The 12,800-nt window shown below is 43.2% G+C and overlaps 1 protein-coding gene across 3 annotated transcripts in view; it reads left to right on the top strand.

Annotated features, from left to right (window-relative positions):
• The window catches only part of TRIO (trio Rho guanine nucleotide exchange factor), a 396,910-nt gene that overhangs the window by 170,209 nt on the left and 213,901 nt on the right, over positions 1–12,800 (top strand). For all 3 annotated transcript variants that reach the window (XM_038770376.1, XM_038770377.1, XM_038770378.1), the window contains 2 exons: positions 7,255–7,767; positions 9,785–9,907. In XM_038770376.1, coding sequence (XP_038626304.1) covers positions 7,255–7,767; positions 9,785–9,907 — 636 coding nt within the window. The remainder of the gene's footprint in view (positions 1–7,254; positions 7,768–9,784; positions 9,908–12,800) is intronic.

Below are 12,800 nucleotides of genomic sequence, written 5' to 3'. Positions count from 1 at the left end.
AGTTGGGCTTGTCGGAGGCAGGTGCATTTTTGCTGCATCTAATGCTCCTTTTTCATTCACTCATTCAATTGTATTGAGCGCTTGCTGCGTGCAGAGTACTGCACTAAGCACTTGAGAGAGTACAATATAACAAGAAACAGACACATTCCCTGCCCACAACGGTCTTGATGCTTTTATTTTTTTGTTGTTTCCATTCTCACTACTGACTGTTTTCTGGAATTTTGGAAGTCTCCGTAGCCATTTTTGTATCGCTCTGTTTTGTGTCTCCCTTGTAGGTTATTAGACATCTGACTGCCTGCAGACAGACTTCCCCTGGTGATCCTCCTGGATTTTGCCTGCAGAAAGTTGTTAAAAGTCAGGGTAGATGAGGGTTAAACTCCCCTTGGGGAGAAGATAACCCGCAGGCACAAATGCTGATTTAGAAGGGGTTGCTGAGACTTTCTGTTGCCCAGTGCTGATTCTTATCCACCCCTGAAAATAGATGTGAACAACTTTCCTTTTCTGAAACTTGGGAAACAGGACCAGAGCCAGGATAGTGAAACAGAGACTCATTATTTAAATCTCCTCTGTTATCATAGGCTCTAGTGAACGTTCTTTCTTGTGACAGATGCCTGTGCTGAGTAGTATTCAGTTGCAAATTATAATGTATAAATATGTATAAATTAACTCCTTTTTTGTTTCATCTTCTGGTTTCACTACTGGGAGACAGAAAAGCATCATTAGCTCTGCTTTACACCTAGATAGATTGAGTTTGGGGTCGCAGATACCAGAATGAAAGGAGGCTCCTGATAAGAATGAGAGCTGACCTGATATTTCAGGACTGTAGGCCTGCATGAAGGAATCGGTTGCAGTGAAAGTGATCTGCACAGCACATTTTGGACTCTTTTATCCCTGTGGATCATATTCTTGCTGTGATACATAATTATAATAATTGGTATTTGTTAAGTGCTTAATATGTGCCAAGCACTGTACTGAATGCTGAGGTACGTACAAGATAATCAAATCCCACATGGGGTTCACAGCATCTCCTCTCCTATTCTAATTTGCTACTTAAACCATCAGTTTAGAAATCATCCCGACACAATCACCTGTTAAGTGATAACACACATGGTCTTTGAAGTACAACAACTGTAAGAGAAGCAGAGGGAACACAACTAAGATTTCAACACTGTTTTTAAAGATCTTACAAAAATGTTGGCATCATCAACTTGCAGACCATGTGCACCATCAGGTTGTAAGTCAGGATCACAAATAATGGAGGTCTACTTCAATAAGTCAGACTGTTTGTTTCAAGACAGCCGTGCCTGTGGGATATGTGAGAGGAATAGTTGACCGGAGGACACCCAAATAGCCGCTAAATGCGGAGCTGAAATGGGGCAGTAATGGGGCAGTGGAAAGCATGGGAGACAGGTAGAGCTTTAAGCATGCAGTGAACACCACTTCAGGCAAAATGGCTAACAGAGCAGCTCAAGAAAGAGGCAGCTGATTTACAGCTACAGCTTCGAGAACATCATAAGACTGGAGGCAAATACAAAAAGCAGATGTGCTGGTAGAATAAGTGACGATCTATGTTCATTGATGGTGTGATAAGGATAATCAGCCCTTAAATGACCTTCCAGCCATCCTCCCATCCATAGGTCAACTCTCCTGTGAGTGGTGTCAGGGTCAAGTAGATGCAGGTAGAGTGCATTCACCTGCTGGCATTTGTTCAGAATCTCAACTGCAGCATTGCTCCATATTTATTTTTGTTCCCAAGTGCTTAGTAGAGTGCTCTGCACAAAGTAAGCTCTTAATAAATATGATTGAATGAATGAATTTGTTCCACTCTCCCCACCTCTCTACCTAGCTCATTGAGCCAAACTCATTTACCCAGAAACCCTTGTGTAGAGTGTGGTATGTGAATCAGGAAATTATTGGGCAGGGAACATGTCCACCAAATCTGTTCTATTGTACTCTTCCAAGTGTTTAGTACAGTACCTTGTATGTACACAATAAGCCCTCAATAAATACAATTGATTTGATTGTGCAAATTAGCTAGTCGTGCAATATGGAGCTCTTTGAGACAAGCCGGTAAAGCTTCACCCTTGAGCGGCTGCAACCCCCTCAGCAAGAGCTTCTCTTCTTCTAGAAGTAGTATGGCTTGATGGAAATAGCACAGGCCCAGGGAGTCAGAAGACCTGGATTCTAATCCTCGTTCTGCCACTTGTCTGCCAGGACACCTTTGGCAAGTCACTTCACTTCTCTGGGGCCTCAGTTCCCTCATCTGCAAAATGGGGATTCAATGCCTGCTCTCCCTCCTACTCAGACTGTAAGCCCCATGTGGGACCTGCCCACCTTGTATCTAGCCCAGCACCTAGTACAGTGCTTGACACATAGTAAGCATTCAACAATTAAGTCTATAGCATGTATTGGGCCACTTTCAGGACTTCACCAGCATCCTTTGGCCTCTCCATGATGACATGTGTAGTCGCATCAGAGTTGCAGGTGCACAGTCTGATGATTTTCTTCGCTCCAGGAGAGTAAAGCAGGACTGTTATCCATCCAGTTCAATCTACCCTGAGCTGCTGGGGATGAGACGAGGGACCCAAAATCTGGTTTCACAGTAGGCTTCTGATCCACTGGGAAAATAAGCCTCGTGAAAAGTCTGTGGCCAGTCACCCAGGATTTGCTGCATGCTGTTACCTTTCTTTTGGGAGTTTGGTAACAATGGGGCATCAAGCTTCATTCCAAACTGAAGATCTAGAAAGCTGAGGGGGGAAGTGGGGAGGCGTATCCAACCTTTTATAATAATAATGTTTGTTATTATTAACAAATAATAATATTTGTTAAGCGCTTACTATGTTCCAAGCACTGTACTAACCTTTTATGTGGCTGTGAGAACTGAACCACCCACCACAACAGACACATCTAGCTTCTGAAGGAGTTTAGCCACATCAGCCATGTTCAGCATCAACTGTCAGGCAAGATCGCCAGGAATGAGGTCCCGGAATGCAGTCAGATCATCAGCATTGAGGCAGTGCTCACTGCAACCCAGCTTTAATGGGTGTGGGACACAGGAGAAGACAGCAGGATTACCAAGTGGTTGCTGTAAGGCAAACTGAAAGGAGAATCCCTATGCCGGAAGGGAAGACATGTTTCAAAGACATAGTGAAGCACAATCTCCAACATTAAGAGATGGCAGTGGGTTGTTGGAAAGCAGTAGCTGTAGGTAAACCAGCTTGGCAAGCAGCAGCCAGGATAGGATTAGTCTGTAAACTCACTGTGGACAAGGAGTGGGTCTGTTAATTGTTGCATTGTACTCTCCCAATTGCTTAGTAAAGTGCTTCACACACAGTAAGTGCTCAGTAAATATGATTAAATCGAATGAATTCCCTTGAACAGAGAATTTGGGCAGATCGGGAGACTGAGGCATTGTCCCCGTGAAGTGACAGGTTCCACAGGTGGCCACCGCGTCAGCACAATCAGGACCTATATGAGCACAAAGTGTGGAATGGGTCTCCAGTCAAGTCTAGGCCTTTTCCGCCACCTTCTCACACCTGGGTAGGATCTTACTGTCAGTAGCAACACTGGAGTCTTCTCTAGTCTTCTAGACTATAAATCCATTGTTGGGTAGAGACCATCTCTATATGTTACCGATTTGTACTTTCCAAGCGCTTAGTACAGTGCTCTGCACACAGTAAGAGCTCAATAAATACGATTGAATGAATGCATGAATGGAGGTTCCAGAGGAGCTCTGAATGGAGCCAGCAGAGGTCCAGTGTCCCTAACAGTCGGCTCTTCAGCTCACGTGGCACAGCCCAGCACATTGGGCATGCCCCACCTTGGCCCTCCAGAGTTACGATAACCGGGACTGTGGCCAGCAGCCTGCCATCTAGATTGGTCCTGGAAGTGCGACCAGTGGTATTATGCCACTGGAGGTCTAAATTCAGGAATTCAGTCATCGTACGGTGGAAGGATGAGCATCTCTGATAGAGGGAAGGGCAGTGGAGGGACAGCTGGCGAATGGTATGGGCCCCCAGTTCGGCCTTTGGTAAAGGGAATATTTGGCACAGGGATGCCTTCTACATCCTGCAACCCGTGCACAACCATCCAGGCAAGCTCTTCGGCCTTGTGAGCGGAGGTATCTCAGCTGGCCAACTGCCACGCTTGCTGTACCCTCAGCACCTGTTTCTCTGTGGCTCCTTGTCAGATCTTCTTGCATTTCTACATGCTCATGCACTTTTGCCTCTGATCCACTGCCAGCTTTGCCCTGTTGTTGGTGGTCAATCAGAAAGTTATTGAATGTCCTTATATGTGTGGCAGGGTGTATGCGGGAGGCTCATAACCTCCCCAGTTATCATCTTTCTGCCACCTGTTAGCCTCGTCTGTAGCAAGAGAGTCACTGTTACTCTTCCTATCTCCACAGCTTGGAACCTTGCCCCAGAACTATAAAAAGGAGATGCTTGTCTTCTCTGAAAGGGAAGAGCAGAATGTGATTGGGATTGTTTTACCCCACTGTGAATTTTTTGATCAGTACCAGGACCCATGACCATTTTGACCTTATATTGCTGTGTTTTAAAGTCATTTTTTATTCATGGTTTTGTTGTTGGGCATTGATTAGGAAAGCAGCAAGGCCTAGCTGGAAGAGCATGGGCTTGGAAGTCAGAAGAACCTGGGTTCTAATCTTGGCTCTGCCACTTGTTTGCTGTGTGATGTTGGGCAAGTTACCTAACTTCTATATGCCTTGGTTACCTCATCTGTAAAATGGGGATTAGGATTGTTAGCCCCATGTGGGACAGGGACTTGGTCCAACCTGATTATCTTGTATCTACCCCAGCTGTTAGTACAGTGCCTAGCACATAGTCAGTGCTTAACAAATTCCATTAAAAAAAAAAGCAGTGTGATCTAGTGGGTGGAATGGCAGATCTGGAATCCGGAAATTTACATTGTTCCTGCTTCTCCACCAACATGGTTCCTGACCTTAACAATGCTTACCTAAGTTCCTCCTCCCCCTACTCTGTAAACTGCTTTTGGGCAGGGAATGTTTCCGCCAACTCTGTTATATTGTACTCCCCCAAGCACTTAGTAAATGCTCAATAAATACCATTGATTAATTAAGCTTTCTGACTTCCAGTTGTCAGTAAAATACTACCTTTTTTTTTTATGGCATCTGTTAAGCACTGCATTCCAGGCACTGTACTAACTGCTGGGGTAGACACAAGGTAATCGAGTTGGACAGACACTGTTCCACCAAGGTTCACAGTCTTAATCCCCATTTTACAGATGAGGTAGTTTAGGCATAGAGAAATTTGAGATGAATTGCCCAAAGTCACACAGCAGACAAGTAGTGGAGCCGGGATTAGAGCCAAGGTCCCCTGACTATTTAGACTGTGAGCCCACTGTTGGGTAGGGACTGTCTCTATATGTTGCCAACTTGTACTTCCCAAGCACTTAGTACAGTGCTGTGCACACAGTAAGTGCTCAATAAATACGATTGATTGATTGACTCCTAAACCCATGCTCTTCCACTAGGCCACACTGTCTCTGAGGAGTTATGGAAATTCAGGGGTTACTTGCAGAGCCTTTTTAGCTCTGTGAAGGAAGGGAGCTCTGCAAATAGTTATTGAGCTCAATTCTCTTATTTTTCTAAGAAATGTTAATTGAGGTTCGCAAGTGGTATAAGCTAGACTGTAGTAGTGGCTTACACGTTTATGAAAATCTTTGTTCCCTGCAGTCTTACTCATCTAAATTTTCATCATCTCCAAAATTATGTGAAGATCAAACTCCATTTTCACGGGCAATGTGGCCCAGCCTGAGAGGTTTTTTTAAAAAAGTCCCATACTTTGAAAAAAACCCAAAAAACAAATGTACCAGCTGTCAAAATATTCATTGAGCAGTAGTGTAGGAAAAATGGGGTTACTAAAGAAAGGGAAGGCAAAGTCCCCTGCCTTCAAGTAGCTCACTATGTAGAATCAATCAATTGTATTGAGCACTTACTATGTACAGAACACTGTGCTAAGTGCTTGGGAAAGTACAATAGAACAGAATTAGCAGATATGTTCAATGAATGAGGAGCAAAAACTAGTAATCTTTCAAACACAACCCCCCCCACACACATATACATGCACACTCACACACGTGTATGTACCCAATTACTCACTCTTGAATTCTCAAGGGAATTGAGAGCTATTGGTCTGCCAGAGGAGAGTGGCCTAGTAATACCAGCGCCCAAGGGAGGTAATCTTAGCAGCAGTGACTTTAGCTGGACTAGGTGGGGCAGAGGTTGGAGCTGAAGAATCCCTTAGCAGTTTGTAGTGGCCAGAGGGAGGTGTCAAAGTGATTCCCTCTGCATTTCACATATACATGACAACATTGTTTTCTTCGCCCCCTGAAACTGTTTTGCATTGAAATGTTATAAACACTGTGTTTGGTGAAAATGATACCCTTCTCTAAATTTCCTATCTTGAAATGACTGATGGAGTAGGTGTAAAGGGAAATCATGGTTCCTGATTTTTATAAAGAGGGGTTTCCTTTTAAGTGTCGATTATTGTAAATTTCCTTCCAGACAAATGGATCTCTCTCCAGTATATAATCATTTTTCTTTTGAGGGAGTTCTGTGAACCAAATCTTTATCTTCGTAAAATAAACATCATAGTGACCAACTTTTAGGGGGAAAATGTCTTATTACTAATGCATTTCATGTTAGCTATCATCATTAATAATAGATAACTAAGGTAGATAACTGTTTAAAAGCATGGAATGTCTCCATCTTCCAAACCAAGGCATGTACAGGCTCAGGAAGACACTAAATTAGTAGCTGCAAATTGCATGAACTGTTGTTGCATATTTAGTTTACACAGGATAAATTTTGGGAAAGAAAGATTTCTTTGTCATCCACAATTCAAAATAGAAATAAATCTTCTAGTTTAATCGTCCACAAGGACCCTAATTTGATTTATAATATGACTGATATCCACAAGTTCAGGTTCCTGTGCTTTCATACTTTCTTTTACAATTTGGACATTCTGTTGTATGTGTGTGTGTATGTGTGTGTGATGCATTTATGAATCCCCTTTCTTTTGACAATATTTATAATGCTTCTTTTATAGCTTTTGTTTTTGTTGGAATGAACAAATTGTGTCATTTTTACAAAGGGGGAGCTGTTTGCTTTGATTTTAAATTTCTGTAACTAGGGGATGGAACTTGCATATTTCTTTTTTAAGCTGGAGAACCTCAGATGTGTTTTCTCTCATATATCCTTTCTCTTTCTTCAAGACAAATATGGTCTCTTTAGAAGGCCTTACCAAAGTAGTCGACCCTTCCCAGTTAACTCCTGAATTTGATGGTTGCTTGGAATACAACCATGAAGAGTGGATCGAAATCAGAGTGGCCTTCGAGGATTACATTAGCAGTGCAACGCACATGCTGTCTCGGCTGGAAGAGCTCCAGGATATCCTGGCTAAGAAGGAATTGCCTCAGGACTTGGAGGGAGCTCGGAACATGATTGACGAGCACTCCCAGCTGAAGAAAAAGGTGATCAAGGCCCCCATTGAGGACCTTGACTTAGAGGGGCAGAAGCTGCTGCAGAGGATCCAGAGTAGTGACAGCTTTCCCAAAAAGAATTCTGGTTCCGGGAACGCAGACTTGCAGAACCTTTTGCCGAAAGTGTCCACCATGTTGGATAGACTGCACTCAACCCGACAGCATCTGCATCAGATGTGGCATGTGCGCAAGTTGAAACTGGACCAGTGCTTTCAGCTGAGGTTGTTCGAACAGGATGCTGAAAAGGTAAAAGGGAGCATTGATCAGTCAATTATAATTTTTTTTGTATACCTATTGAATGCTAGGCACTGTACTAAACATTCAGGAGAGTTCAAAATCAGCAAAACGTACATTCTCTTTCCTGCAAGCGCATACTATTTAATGGGAAAGGAAGAACATAAACTATTCACAGATAGTGGAAGGGCACGGAGAAACCAGGAAGGCAGTACAGACACATTAGGGCAAAGCAAACAAATTGTGGAATGTACAGAGAAATATAATCCATAAGTAATAAGAGGCACATGTTCACAAATGCTGAGGATAGGAATAAGGTACACAAATACTGAGGGTGGTTGTGGGGCTGAATTGACAGATGCTCTTGATTGAAATTAGTTGGATCCTAATGCCTAATAAATTGGTCTCTCTCAAGTAACCAAGGTTAGTCTGACTAGGTGAAATGAAAAGGGAAATAAAAGTTGGAAATAAGATTAGCATTTGTTTACCATTTAATAGAAAAGCTAGCAGCTACAGTTGAGAAGTGTCATATTAGGATTTTTTTCATATTTCATGCCCTGTTTTAAAATGCTGCTTTAGATATTTAGATTGTGCACTTACTGATGAACTTTGAAAAGAGCTAAGGTAGAAAATAATGAGAGATTATAGTTATGAGAGTGAATCATCTGTGGAATGATCACAGTCGGCAGAAATTAATTGTTCTAATGATGCACCTGTCTTACACTGCCAAAAAAGCCGGTGCAAAACATCACTAGGACCACTTTGAGGATGTTCTTTGACTGGGAAGGAAGGAGTAAGGTAAAAAAAAAAAACAACCCACCACACTTTGGCCATTGCTGGATGAAGGGGAGTGCCTCTTTTGTCATATTTTATCTCTGCATACCAGATGGCTGTATTCTGTGACAGTGAATTCTAGGGAACTACTGGCTAATTTCAAAGAGAACATTGCTGGGGATGCACTGTGGCAAGATATGAGCATGTGGGAAATTAGTCCTGTGTTTGTGGCATGCATCTGCTGTGCTTACTTCATGTAGAAAGGGGGAGGAGAGGTATTGTAATTTGAAGAAAAGAAAAATCAACATTAGAAGCCTATGGCATGCAGTGATTATGTAAAGAAGAACTGATTACAGCAGGCAAATCAAACTCTTCCTTGCGGAGAGTCCGCATTATTTATTGTAACACTTAAAGCTGCAATGACAGTTTGTCAGAATTAGCATCCTAATACATCCTTATTGAATAGAACAAAAAGAAGTCAAGTTGCAGCGAAAATATTAGCAGTCATTCTATTCACCAGATAGTGGATGAGATGTGCGGGAATAGTGGACCGAGATTTGGAAGGAAAAGAAAACAGGGAAGGGGGAGAGAGTGAACCAGAGACAGTGTGAGTCACATGAGAAAAACACCTTTAGTTTGTCCTTCATTTCTGTCGTCGTTTTGAGTTTTGCCGACAAGGATGATGGAAAGATTTTCACCTTTGGTGACTGGGAAAAGGGGGCTCACCTAACGTAATGAATAAAGCACTCATTCTGTGACTGTGGTTCAAGTCTGGCAGCATTGCTGACTGATATTCATTTTGCATCTGATTTTCTGTACCACTAGCTCTCTGAAGGATTTCACTTTCCAAAGCCAAAATACTGTCACTCTCAGAGAACAGTGCCTACCGCATTTTAATAATAATAATAATAATGATGGCATTTATTAAGTGCTTACTAAGTGCCAAGCACTGTTCTAAGTGCTAGGGAGGTTACGAGGTGATCAGGTTGTCCCATGGGGGGGCTCACAGTCTTAATCCCCATTTTACAAATGAGGTAACTGAGGCACAGAGGATTAACTTAACGTGACTTGCCCAAAGTCAGACAGCTGACAATTGGCAGAGCCGGGATTTGAACCCGTGACCTTTGACTCCAAAGCTCGTGCTCTTTCCACTGAGCCACGCTGCTTCTTTTATCTTAGTGGGATTTATCTTGGTCATGGATTTGTTCCTACATTGAGAGGAGTGATCTCGAATTTTCATTTTTTTTTCCAATAGATGTTTGACTGGATCACACACAACAAAGGCCTGTTTTTGAACAGCTACACGGAGATTGGAACCAGTCACCCACATGCTATGGAGCTTCAGACCCAGCACAATCACTTCGCCATGAATTGTATGGTAAGATACCTCCATTCTGATTGTTATCTTGCCCTTGGATTGCATCTTGGAACCAAGGAGAATATTTCAACAGGCAGAAATACTGCAGGGTGACTGTGTTTGGACCACACATCAAGGAGAAGCATCATGGCCTAGGGGATAGACATGGAAGTCAGAAGGATCTGGGTTCTAATGCTGCTCCTACACTTGTGTGCTCTGTGACCTTGGGCAAAGTTACTTCACTTCTCTGTGCCTCAGTTACCTCATCTGTAAAATGGGGATTAACATTGTGAGCCTCAAGTGGAACATGGACTGTATCCAACCTGTTTAGCTTATATCTTTCTACCCCAGCACTTAGTACAGTTCCTGGCACATGGTAAATCCTTAGCAAAAACATTTTTTAAAAAAACTGATTCTTTGGCAGAGTTCTCTGAGGCACACTCTGACTGTCGCCAAGCCTTGAGATATTATCTTGATGTGACAGTGACCTGAAGTAGGCATGTGACATGGTGAAAACCCAGACATCACAACATTACTGAGCCTCAGCCTGGTGTTTCTCAGGTGCTGTAGAATCTGGGGATTTGGTTTCACATCAAGTCCATGCGAAAGACAGACACATCCCGAAGTCTGTCTCATCCAGTCCTAACTTCTGGGATAGGATGGAACTGGCCCCAAGCAGATATCCTTGACTAAACCTCAGACAGGACTGGGGATGCCCAACCCAGTCTCAGAATGGGCCCTGATTTTTCTGAGGCAAAAACCACTGGCCGAGGCCTCTGAAATCACAGCATTTTTGATCAATGCAGGGCCAGCTGAGCACCTGGTCCATTTTATTTCAAGAAGTAGTTTCTGGCAGGTGGGTGGAAATGAGCTGTCCATCTGTACATGCTTACAGCTGGAGGCATCATCATCAGTACTAGCAGTGTGCTAACAGTACACTGAGTTGGTAGATGTGTGCCCACAGCAAGCGTACAGTCTAGAGGTATCTTAGTGTCCTTTTGTGTGCAAAAGAATTGGGTGTCAGGCGCACACTTTGGTCAGGGTTTCTCGAACTGGAGTCCCAAGGTGGTCAATGAGACCAGTGCCGTTAGTGGTTGTGGCAGCAGATGGCTGACTCTATAGGAGCAGGAGGTGCTCCAGCCCTGCCCTCCTTCCCTCTCGCTTTCAAGTTCCCTGGGACTGGATGCAGGCAGGGGCAACAAGGTGATTTGTAGAAATAATCCCTCGGGGGAATTGATCAGTGCAGAAATTTAAAATCCACTGATGTTGGTTGGCTTGGATTTCCAACCAGTTCAGTGGATTTCCAAATGCTTTACCCTTTGAGCTCATGTCTAATTAGCAACATATTCTATGATTTTTAAAAGCGCTTACTGTGGGCCAGGTACTGTGCAAAGCTCTGGGGTGGATGCAAGATAATCAGGTTGGACAGAGTCCCTGTCCAACATAGGGCTCATAGTCTTAGTCCCCATTTTACAGAGGAGGTAACTGAGTCATGGAGAAGTGAAGTGACTTTCCCAAGCTTATACAGCAGACAAGTGGTGGAGCTGGGATTGGAGCCCAGGTCCTATGACTCCCAGGACCTTACTCTTTCCACCAGGCCACACTGCTCATTTTCAACTGTATCTCCTCATAGAACTATTCAGATTGTTCATTCCCAAATGAAACTTTGACCTCAGATATCAAGCTATTCCAGATGGAGGTGTTTCCAATTGAAAATATCCAGATAATTCAGACCACCCTGGATTTCTAAGTCCCAGTTTCCCATATAATTTTAGTACAGTGCTCTGCATATAGTAAGCGCTCAGTAAATATGATTGAATGAATATAATTTGTGTGTGTGCGCGCGCGCGTGTGTGTGTGTGTGTGTGTGTGTGTGTGTGTGTGTGTGTGTTGGACTTTTTAGGTCAGGTCTTCACATCCAGAGAGAAATAGGTAACTGAAGCAAACCAGATAAATGTCTCAGAGTCCTTGTTTGTGAGGCCCTGGCCTTCCTTAAATGACAATTCTTTTCATTTGAGGATTCTTGAGTCAGCCCAGAGTGAGGGAATTTCATTGGAGTAGAGGACTTGAAAAATCACCCGAAGATGAATCCTTTGGTGTAAATGTTGTCTGGCACTCAAAGGTAAAGGTGGGGAGAGAAAAATTACCAGAGACCAAATCTGTTCAAATTCGAGAGAGAGAGAGAGAGAGAGAGAGAGAGAGAGAGAGAGAGAGAGAGAGAGTGAGTGAGTTGCGGGTGGAATAGGGGCTGAGGAAGAGGGGTTAGGCAGAAGTTAGTATGACAGTCACTGCAGATGAGACAGAAGAAAGCAAATAAAAAAAACTAATCGGTAGGAGGACTCATTCCTTTCAGTTCTTCTTGACATAATTCAGATTCTTAGGCTGAGATTTTTTTGTTATAATTTTCCATTTACTTCAGAAACCCCTCTCCTGAGACTTCCTTAATAAGTTGGCCCTGAATGTTTGAACACCCAGAGGATCCTTTGAGGTGTCTGCATCTCATGAGCTAGCTGCACTGTTAACTCTAAAACACAGTTTGGGTTTGATTGGATCATCTGGCGGCAGCTGAGAGGTTTTTGAAAAGAAATAGGAATGAATACTGTTTATAGCCGACAAGGGTCTTCTCCCTTTGCTTCACCTCTAATCCCTTCCCTTTTTGGATGATGGGTCACGTTTTTGCAGGTTTGACATGTGTTTCTCTCCCTTCTAGAATCTCACAAGGAAGCTATGTAGGTGAATTGATTTCTTCTCTAGTACGATGGCTAGATAGTCTTATTTAGCCAGCAAATAAATTCATTTCTTCTTGGCATTGACATAGGGTGAGGATTCCTCTGGCAAGGGCCAGAGATTCATGTTGGTTCAAAGTAGATCAGGCCTCCAGTCTTTTCCCTGGATTGGACCAAAGTGGCCTCCA

The sequence above is a fragment of the Tachyglossus aculeatus genome, chromosome X3 (genome assembly GCF_015852505.1).
Source record: "Tachyglossus aculeatus isolate mTacAcu1 chromosome X3, mTacAcu1.pri, whole genome shotgun sequence".
NCBI classification, from domain to species: Eukaryota; Metazoa; Chordata; class Mammalia; order Monotremata; family Tachyglossidae; genus Tachyglossus; species Tachyglossus aculeatus.
The sequence above is the reverse complement of the archived record's forward strand: the minus strand, read 5'-3'. Positions and strand labels throughout refer to the sequence as shown.